General features: G+C 43.1%; 1 protein-coding gene across 1 annotated transcript; it reads left to right on the top strand.

Annotated features, from left to right (window-relative positions):
- Nucleotides 1–1,039: 1,039 nt before the first annotated feature.
- Map1lc3c (microtubule associated protein 1 light chain 3 gamma) lies at nt 1,040–4,984 on the top strand. Its single transcript, XM_076872900.1, has 4 exons — nt 1,040–1,098; nt 1,205–1,260; nt 1,406–1,512; nt 4,747–4,984. The coding sequence occupies exons 1-4, from the start codon at nt 1,041–1,043 to the stop codon at nt 4,982–4,984; spliced, it is 459 nt and encodes a 152-aa protein (XP_076729015.1). The 5' UTR covers nt 1,040.
- The last annotated feature ends 5,940 nt before the right edge of the window (nt 4,985–10,924 follow it).

The following is a 10,924-nucleotide window of genomic DNA, read 5'->3' as shown; positions in this document are numbered from 1 at the left end:
TCAACAATTTAGAAAGTCCTTAAACAATTTTTTGAGACCCTGTCTCAAAATAAAGAAAAATTAAAAGGGTTGGGGATCCAGTTCAGTGATAAAGTGCCCCTGGTTCAATCTTTAGTACCAAAATAAAATATCTATAGATAGGACTCCAATCAAGAGTGGGCACTTGCTCCAGTCATTTTCCCCAGGACCATTCCTATTCTTTACCTCCAAATCCATGTAGCATTAGCAGTACGCAACTGGAATCACCTCCCAGCTCCCTCCCCCTAAGCCCCCAACCCCAGAAGCACTAACCAGATCAGATAGCACCTTGGACACCTGATCCCCTCAAAAGAAAAGTGAAAGGGAAGCAGGAGGGAGAATCAAAAATTGAAGATTAGTTTGGTACTAGGCACTATGCTAGCATCCTTTACAATTCTGAGTTATGTATTAGTGAAATAACTGAAAACAACACTTGATAAACATTGATAATCATTTATCAAACTTGATAATCATTTATCTGAAGATCTGAATTTAAGGTGAATAGGTGGGAGGTTCAGACCTGAAACTAGCTTTGCCTGGTCTTGCAGTCTGGGTCCGCCACTGGGAATTGGAACATCTGGATTGGGTCCCACCTAAAGTGCATTCTGGCCAAATGGTCTGAAGCACAAAAATGTCCTCAGCATAAGGCAATTTCACCTCTCCAAAGTCCTCAGCCCAGAACTAGGCTGTTGGAGTTTATAGCCAATGGTTTTATTATGGATCCTAATTTCTTTAGCAAAGAAACATCTTGAACTGGTCATGAACACAGTGACTTTCTCTGACCAGTGAGCAGGTGGCTATTCCATTTCCATCCTCAGAACTGACCTCCTGCTGCCCAGGGAGGGGGAGTGGGGAGAAGGGAGGGTGAGGAGAGCCTGATGTCACTCAGCCCTACATAAGGGCCTCTTTTAGGATCCTGCAGGCAATTTGGAAGCAGCTGGAGGAGCGAGTTAGGTCCTGGTTGTGGGATTTTTTTTTTTTTTCTTTTTAAAGACAGACACAAACACAGCTGTTGGGTAAAAATGCCGCCTCCACAGAAAATCCCAAACCTCAAACCTTTCAAGCAGAGGAAGAACTTAGGTAAAGTTCTTGGGGGAGCTCGCTGGGTTACCAGAGAAAAAGCAGAGCAAAAGATGCAGCCTGCTCTTACTGTCTACTTATTCTTTTGTACTTGAACTGTTCGCAGCAACCAGACAACAGGAAGTTGCTGGAATCCGGGCAAAGTTCCCAAACAAGATCCCGGTAAGACTCCATTGTACTTCCTTAGTGGGGCCTGGGATCCTGTCCTCTGATTAAATCAAGACCCACTGGAAGGCCTCCTTCCTCTGTTCCAAGTTCCTAGCACTGAGCTCTGAATTTCATTCTGAAGGGCTGAAACTCTTGACAGGTGATAGTGGAGCGCTACCCCAGAGAGCAGTTCTTGCCCCTGCTGGACAAAACCAAGTTCCTGGTCCCGCAGGAGCTGACCATGACCCAGTTCCTCAGCCTCATCCGGTAAGTGACAGTGCACGCAGGTGCTTGTGTGTGTGTGTGTGTGTGTGTGTGTGTGTGTGTGTGCGCGCGCGCGCAAATGCGTGCTGTGCATACCTGGGCCTTTTCTTTGTTCTTTGGTTGTTTGATTTTTTGGGGGGGGAGGCCTACAGGAGAAGATAGATTGGTTTTTGTGACTCATCTTTATATTTTGTAGTGTCCTGAAAAGATACTCTTAGAAGTACTCTATTTTAAACAGGTGGGGAAAACCCCCCAGACAACAGTTCTAAAAATCTGCCAAGATTTCTAAGAATTTCCTAAAGTAGTCTTGGCTCCGAAGCTACTCCAGAAAGATACCATCTGAAACCTAGTCTGTCTGTCCCCTGGAGCAATTCCTCCTCCAAGTGTTTGTGCGCCTGGAGGAGCCGGACCTTTTCCGAGGGGAAGGCCTTTTTGCACTGCTCAGAAAATGAAGTTGGAGCCCAAGACCCTCTCCTCCCTTCAGTTTAAGGTAAAGGCACAGCCAAGAAAATGCAGCTAGTTTTAAAGTACAAGAGAGAGCTGGTCGCGGTAGAGCACACCTGTAATCCCAGTGGCTCTGGAGGCCCAGACAGGAGGATCGCAAGTTCAAAACCAGCCTCAGCACTGGCGAAACAATTAGCAACTCAGTGAGACCCTGTCTCTAAATAAAATACAAAATAGGGCTGGGGATGTGGCTCAGTGGTTGAGTGCCGGAGTTCAATCCCCAGTACCCCCCCATACACACACACACAAAAAAAAAAGTATAAGAGGGTTAAAATGAAAATGTGGAGAAAATAGAGACAGTGGGGAAATCTTTTTCTTGGTATTTGAGTTTGAACCCAGGGGTGCTTTTCCACAGAGCTACATCCCTAGTCCTTTTCTTTTTTATTTTTTAATATCTATCTATTTATCTATTTATTTATTGGTACCACTGAAACGGAGGGGCGTCACATCTCCAACGCTTTTTATTTTTTATTTTGTGACAGAGTCTTGCTAAGTTGCTTAGGACCTCCCTAAATTGCTGAAGCTGGATTTGAATTTGCAATCCTCCTGCCTGAGGTTCCCCAATTGCTGCGATTACAGGTGGCACCATCTGCCTAGCTATTTTTATTTTTATTTTTTTAGGTACCTGGGACTGAACCCAAGAAGCACTTAACCAGTGAGCCACATCCTTAACCCTTTTTATATTTTATTTAGAGGCAGAGTTTCACTAAGTTGCTTAGGGCCTCCCAAGTTGCTGAGGCTGGATTTGAACTTGGGATCCTGCTGCCTCAGTCTCCTGACTCTCTGGGATTACAGGCAAGGGCCACTGCACTCAGCTTTTTTTTTTTTTTTTTTTTTTTTAGACAGAATCTCACTAAATTGCTGAGGCTGGCCCCCAACGTGCTTTCCCCCAACTCAGCCTCCTAAATCTCTGGGGGTAGGGAATTCTTCATAGGGTTGAAAAGTCTGTTTGGAAGTACACTCTTGAATGTTTGGTTTTAGTTTGTTTGTTTGTTTGTTTTTTAACTCCGTTATATAAGAGCATTCCCATTTTCTCCTCTCAGGGACATTTCTTTGTTAAGGTTAGTCTGGTGTGAATGCAGGTGACTGGAGGTAGAATGAAAGTCAGGGATTATATCCCCGCATCAGGGCTGGGAATGTAACTCAGTGGTGGAGTGCATGCTTTGGGCCATGAGTTCCATCCCCAGCAGGAAAAAAAAAAAAAAAAAAATTCTGGATCCCAACACATTCTGTCAGTACTTAACCCCCCACTCCATCCCCCCAAAAAGGCCTTCGAGTTTTGAGACTATTCCCTCCTGTGTCACCATCACTCTCAACTTACATCCCCATCCCAAATTTAATTCTCCTCAATGATTTGAGTGCTCACTGTGTTCTGGGGTGCTTTCTGGGTTCTGGGATGCAGCCAACAACAGGATAGATAAAGATCCCCTGTTCATAGCCTCCCCCCCCACACACCTCTACTCTCAGCAAAAGCAAACCTGCAGAAGATGGCTATGGAAGCTCTGAGAACAAGAATGCTTCCTTCCCAGCTGGTGGCAACACTCCCAGCCCCAGATTTCCCTGCCCCCATTCTAGAACAATTATTTTTTTACCCAAAGACAGCTGGACATTGTCAGGGCTGGAACCTTTGGGGTTATCTTGGAGGGATTATATGGCTGTAAAATGCATCAGGTTCCAGTCACTCCCATCCATCACTGCTCTGTGGACTTAGCCCCCCTGAAAGTTTGAAGCTCTGAGGTTGTGAGTGCCACTGTCACCAATTAAAGTGAACACAAGTGTGTGCTTAAGGTGAGACTGACCCTTCCCCTGGGTTTCTGTGTTTTCATGCTGTTGTCCATTCCAGATGAATTGAAACTTCATGGCCTTTGACGTTTAAAGCATGTCAACTTTGCTGCCCCCCCATCTCCTTGATGTCAGGGCAGTAACAGCAGGGTGGAGGAAGGATGCACTTGGAGGCAGAAGATCCCCCCCAGTGGCCATTCCCAGGCTGTCCAACAATGAGACAGATGCTGGAGAGATCATGCATTGCCTTTGTACCTTGGGGAAGATACTTTTAATGTCGGGGCTTATTTGCTTAGAATTTTTTTATTGGCAAGTCTCCTCATTAATAATGAGATTATCTGATACTTTTGGCCTAATTGGGAGTCTGTGTGATTCCTACATCTCCTGGGAAAGGGTAGGGAGCTGGTCAGTCATCTTGAGCATCGTGACCCTGTAGATTTGTTGCGGAAAGCTCAGTTCTCGTCCCCAACGCCAATCTATTAATGAGGACACAATTTTGAGAAAAAATGAAAAAGTTTTATTGCTTTGCTAGCAAAGGAGAAACACAGGGGACTCCTGTCCCAAAGGCTGTGTCCTACCCATCTGTAGGAATAGGGAGCTTTTATAGTAGTAATTCAGAGAAAATGAAATTAGGGAGGAGAGATCAGGGAGAAGTTTAGGGGAAAGAAGATTGGGAAAAAGAAAGAAAAATCTAAGTTTCAAAGCCACAAGGGATATCGTCAAAACATCAAGTGAGGGCTGGGGCTGTAGCTCAGGGTCAGAGCTCTTGCCTAGTATGTGTGAGTCACTGGGTTTAATCCTTAGCACCACATAAAAATAAACAGATAAAATAAAAAAATTCTGTCCATCTACAATTACAAAAAAAAAAAAAAAACAACAAATGAACACCAGTTACAGATTCTTCGGCTGCTTCTCAGAACAACCCTCATATTACCCTCATCCCCATCCCAGGAGCCGAATGGTCCTAAGGGCCACTGAAGCCTTTTACCTGCTGGTGAACAAGAGCCTGGTCAGCATGAATGTGACCATGGCAGAGATCTACAGGGACTACAAGGATGAGGATGGTTTCGTGTACATGACCTACGCCTCCCAAGAGACATTTGGTTCCTTAACGTCGGCAGACCCCAGTGACTTCGGGTTCAGATCTGCAGTCCTCACTAGCTCACTTCAAGAAGAACTTGTCCTCTGAACCGTGCACCAGGTGCTGACAGAAGGAACTTCTGTGTGTGCACTGGAGGGGCCAGAAGGGGCCAGAGATGGATGGTGCGATCAGCTCCAACCAGTGACAGCCAAGCTGTGGTCCTTCCTGGTTTTACCTTTTCTGCTCTCCATGCTCTTATATTCTCTAAGAAAAATATAGGCTTTTGTTAAGTTTTTATAAATAGCAACTCTCTTCTGAATAAGAAATGTTTGGCTTATATGATGGTTTTGTATAATGAGCTGGTGATGTGTGTTACGTGTCATCTGTGGTGGAGGCGAGTCTGATGTTAATGACTGATTTCACTCCCTGCAGGGGAGGAGTCCTATGTGGAGGTGGGTTTATGGAGAACCTCTGACCCATGAGAGACTGGTGTCGGTAAAACCAGGTGAAACCAGTGAAAACCACGATCAACTCATTTTGGGGGGGGGGGGATCCTTATCTGTCTTTAGAAATAATATTTCTTCAGCATTTACCCTCTTTAGCTATTTCCTCTTACTTCCTTCTGTGTGTGTGTGTCTATGCCATACATATTTATGTCAAACTTGTAACTTGTCAATATAAAGTCATTAAAACCATCTGAGTATTTACTGTGTGCCAGGCTTTATTCCAAGCACTCTATGTGCCTTAGCTCCTCATCACAACTCTCTATGGTTAACTATTCTTATCATTTTACAGATAAGGAAGCTGAGGCCCAGATCATTTTCAGATTCACACAACACAGGCCACCAGCAGGACTTGAGGTCAGGAAATCTGGTTTTTGAAGCCATGAGTCTAACTCTGTGCTACCTAAGGAGCAGTTGCTCTACTCGGTGAGCGCCTACCAATCCTTGAGCTATGCAGTGTGGGTGACACTAACACGGCCTTGGGGAGCATAGTGGCACCTGGAAGCTTCAGCAGTACTCCTTAGATGCATCAGCAGCAGTAGCAGCACAGCAAGCCATAAATGCTCCAACTGCATTTGGAGGGAATTGGTAGCATAAGGTTTTATGGGAAGTTCAGCTTGAGCGGAGTTATGAAGTGTGTATGAGAATTTTATTTAGGAAAGAGTTTTATTTATTCATATTCAGCAAACACTTATTGAGTGCTTACTTTTTGCTAAACACTATATTGGGTCCTGACAATACAACAATAAACAAAATAGGCAAAACAAAACAAAAACACCCCAGTCCTCCTTTAATTAAAAGCATGCACAGATTTATTGCAGTGAATCCCAATAATATGTATAATTATAATGCACCAAAAATATGAAAAAAAAATCCAATAAAAATAATTCTAGCAAAGAAAGACATGATATTCAAATACTTATTAAGTGCAATTAAAAAAGAAGATGAAGATGGAGAGTAGAAGATAAGAAAACAAAATGATTGGCAGATGGAATTCATTATCCAGGATAGTCTAAGAAGGAATAATTTTCACTTGGATCAAAATGCTGAAAAGGAGACAGTGGTAGAGAAATAGCATTTGTTGAAGAAGCTGAGGCTCAGAGATGGTGTGATCCCCCTAAGTGCCCTCAGCAATACCGTGCCTGGTGTGTATCCTCAGCTCCCTTTGAGGGGTCTGCTGTTCCTGTTCCAGGCTGCTCCTCTGCCAGTAGCTTTCCCCTCCTGGCTTGCCAAAGACGATTCCTCCAAAACTCATCCTTTGAGTCAGCTTCGCCATATGCCAAGTAAAAACATTGTCTCCCGAATTTGTTCTCCAGACGAATCCTTGTTGCTTTACCTTGATCCAATGAAGCTATTTCCCAAAGAAATCTACTTCCTAGGATTCACTTTGAACTTGATGAGGGCCCTTGGTTCCTGAATATTCACTGAACTGTCCATGGCCAGTGCTGTTCCTCTTGCTTTCAACCGTCTTCACCTCCTTGGTCTTCTCTGGATCACAAAATGTGGGCTGTCCACTGAGGTACATCCCCAGCCCTTTTTATTATTATTATTATTTTTATTTTGAGACAGGGTCCTGCTAAGTTGCTGAGGCTGGCCTTGAACTTGTGATCTTCCCGCCTCCGCCTCCTGAGTTGCAGGGATTACAGCTATGCACTACTGGACCGACTGGGTGAGCTCTTGTGTTATGTTTGATCTTTAAGATGCTCCCTGGTGTAGATCCCTCTCACACATAAACAGTGTGGAGATGTTAAGGATGTCTTCAGTTGCCTTGTTTAGGGTAGGCATTGTTTGGTCCTTAACCAAACCTCAGTGTATGAGCCCAGCAACCACTCTGTTATGCTACTCATGGAGTCTGGGCAAGGGGATTTCAGAAAGTATACAGACAGTAGCAACAGGTTTGCTCTGCTCCAACATGTTGGGGGACTCAGCTGGGAAGATCCAAATGTCTGTGAATGACTCGAAGGTCTGGGAACTGGAATCATCTGGGGGATTTTCGTTCACCTCCCTGACCCCTGGGCTGGGCTGACTTGAGGCTGGGCCCAGTTGAGATTGAGGACTGGCGTGGCTCTAAGAGGCCTCTCAATATTGGGGCTGGATTCCAGGTGTAAGCATCATCAGAAGGAACATCTGGAGGCTGGGGATATGGGCCAGAGACAGCTCAGAAGTAAAGCACTTGCCTAACATATTCAAGGTCCTGAATTTGATCCCCAGTACCACAAAGAAAAGAAAGAAAGAAACAGCTGGAGAAATATGATCCAAGAATCCAAGACAGCAGCTGACCTGTCAATAGGAAATGGATTTCAATCAATTTTTAGTGTGGATATTTTTTTCTTTTGTTAGCATTTACACTGTTACTTAAAATTAATTGGCAATTTGTACTCTGAATTATGACCACTTTTCTTTTAGTCTATTTTAAACTTTCTATTGAGTTTTTATTAGCTGAGTAATTAACTCAGTGTATACCAAGTATATTAAAAATAATTACCTGATTCTTTGTGTTTTTTTCAATGAAAGATTTTCCCATGAAGATGCTTTTCTGGAGAGAAGGAGATACCAGGAATTGAGCCCAGGGGTGCTTAACCACTGAGCAACATTCCCAGCCCTTTTTATTTTATTTTTTTATCTTGTGACAGGGTCTAACTGAGTTGCATAGGGTCTTGCTAAATTGTTGAGGCTGGCCTCAAACTTGCAATCTTCCTGCCTCAGCTTCCTGAGCCACGGGGATTACAAGCATGCATCACCACACCAGGTTTAGATGCTTTTTATTATATGATCTTTTCCTTGTGGCTTCTGATGTTCACGTTTCCCAGTAGACTCTTCCAACTCCAAAATTAGGAGTGGTGTGTGTGTGTGTGTGTGTGTGTGTGTGTGTCTATCCAATATTCTCTTACAGTTTACATAATGCTTACACTTAAGTGTTTGAAGCAACTAGAATTTATTTTGGAAATAGATGCATATGCCAGGTTCCATTATTTTTCCAAATGCCTAACCAATTGTCACATGTGCATTTACTGAATAATCTCTCCATGGGTGTTTAAATTTTCTGCAACCATGTTTCTATGTCTTAGTAGCACAATAACACCAAGAAAACTCTTAAAGAACATGGACTATAACTGTTTTTAAAGAATTCCTCATTGCTCCCAGCAATGCTAAATATATCTTAGGTATTTAATATTAATTAAAATATGAAAATACTAAATATTAATATTAAATATTAATTTACTTGGTGGAAAATTAGAGAAACTACTGTGTCAACTTCATAGAAAGAAAACAGAACTATTGAATTTTGATATGAGTGACTGTTTTCATAGTGGTTTGGTCAAGCTGGGAAACCACTGATTTTTTTGGGGGGGTTCTCTTTTTGTAATCCATTAGTCACCTTCTCACCTTGATAAGTGGAGCCATATGGAAAACGCAGGTATTTATATAACCACAAACGTGGGATCTACAGTGCCTATCCATGAGATCAGCAAACTAATGCCTATGGGCCATCTGACTTGGGGCCTATTTTTATAAATATTTGTTGGAATGCCATCATGACAATGGTAGCTATCTCTGGCTGCTTTAGGTCACAAAGGCTAGGTTGAGTAGCTGGGGCAGAGACCACACAAGTTATAATACCTAACATACTTGCTATCTGACCCATCATCCTGGGGGTGAAGAATGTTGTTCTGAAGACTGGCATCATCAGCATCATCTTGCAGCTTTTTAAAAAATGTAGACTCTCAGGCCACTTCTCAGAACTACTGACTAAGAGTCTGCAATTTATTAATCTCTCCAGATGATTCATATGCACATTAGAGTTTGAGAAGCACTGGGCTAGTCTTCTGTGGAAGAAGCAGTAATCTTGTGTGGAAACTCCATTGCTGCTTCTGTTCCCCTCCTGTAGGAAAAGTGCCATCATGATGCTTCATCTACATCCATCCTATTTCTGGCTCAAATTCACATCAATATATTGAGCATGTACCTTGGCCTAGTATTGTATTTATAGACAGTGTGCTGTTGTAGGAAGAGCTGTGACTTTGTTATCAGATGGACTTGGGTCCAAAAGGTGGTTCTATGATGCTTGTAGAAAAGTATTTAATCTCTGAATCAGTTTTATCATTTGCAAAAACAAAGCAACAAACAGAAAACTCCTATTCTAGGCTTTAGAACAGGAAGATCTTCTGAACAGGCTATTTGGAAAGGTTTGTACTCCTTTAGTTCCAAAGTTTTCTATTCATATGTTCCTCACAAGTGATAAAATCTCAAGGGCAGCAAGTTTCCAGCCAAAAAGACTACACCTGGAAGCCCAGAGACTCCAGAGGCTGAGACCTGAGGATGGCAAGTTCAAGGCCAGCCTCAGCAACATAGTGAGGCCCTAAGCAACTTAGCAACACCCTGTCTCAAAAATAAAAATGGGCTGAGGGTGTAGCTTAGTGATGAAAATTCCCCTGAGTTCAATTCCTTAGTACAAACAAACTGTACCTGGAATTGCATTCTTCACCTCTAGCTAGCTCAAGACTCAAGAGGCCTCTACTGAAGATTGTCAGAGCTAAGTAATACCACTAGATGGCGCCAATAGAGTTCATTCGGATTAAGGTAAAAATACTTGGTTGCCAACAAAAATCCTCCAGTTTATAAGGCTCTTGATGGGTTTATTTAAACTTCTGAAAAGGCCACCTCTAGCCAAAGGAGAGTAAACAGAATATTGAAATGTGTCTTCCTGACAGGAATGTCAGCTGGCCCACAAGAACTGCTGAGACCTTTGAAGAAACAGAATATTAGAAAGGAATACACAGGGTTCCAAACTTCTGGTACTGCCATGACAACTAGTGCTCACAGATTAGGTTGTTATAAAGTGCCCAGGTGGATTATGGGAGCACATTTGGGGAGTGAGGATTCAGACCACCACGTGAGAATGAGAAGTCAGGAAAGGAATAAAAGCAGAGGATTGGGGTGGGGTAGGGGGAATTTGATTGGTTGGTTTGGTTTTGTATCAGGGTTAAACCCAGGAGTGCTTAACCACTGAACAACATACCCGGACCTTTTAATGGTTTTGTTGTTGTTGTTGTTGTTGTTGTTTTGAGACAGGGTCTTGCTAAATTGGTTAGGGCCCTGCTAAACTGCTAAGGCTGGCCCCAAATTTGCGATCCTGCTGCCTAGGCCTCCTGAGTCTCTGGATTACAGGCATGTGCCTTCACACCGGAGAAAAACAGAGAATTTCTAATAACAGAAATAAATCTAGTCCCAAAGGCTGATGTTATTTTCACCTTAAATGATGCCAAAAGATAAACACTCATGAGTACTAATTCAGAAAGCATAGCCACCATGAGCCGGTGACACTCCAAATTATGGTATTAGGATGCCTTCCAACCAGTGTGGTAATGCACATAAAGGCTGAGGCAGTAGGGTGGTGAGTTGGAGGCCTGCCTGGGCAACTTAGAGAGACCCTGTCTCAAAACTAAATAAATAAGGAGTGGGTATGTAGTGTTATGGGCCAGGCTATATGGGCAATGACCAAACAGATTCCATTGTATCCTGAGACTCCATATCATGTAAGAAA

Source organism: Callospermophilus lateralis, chromosome 13, assembly GCF_048772815.1.
Source record: "Callospermophilus lateralis isolate mCalLat2 chromosome 13, mCalLat2.hap1, whole genome shotgun sequence".
NCBI lineage: Eukaryota > Metazoa > Chordata > Mammalia > Rodentia > Sciuridae > Callospermophilus > Callospermophilus lateralis.
Note: the sequence above shows the minus strand (reverse complement) of the source record. Positions and strands in the feature narration are given on the sequence as shown.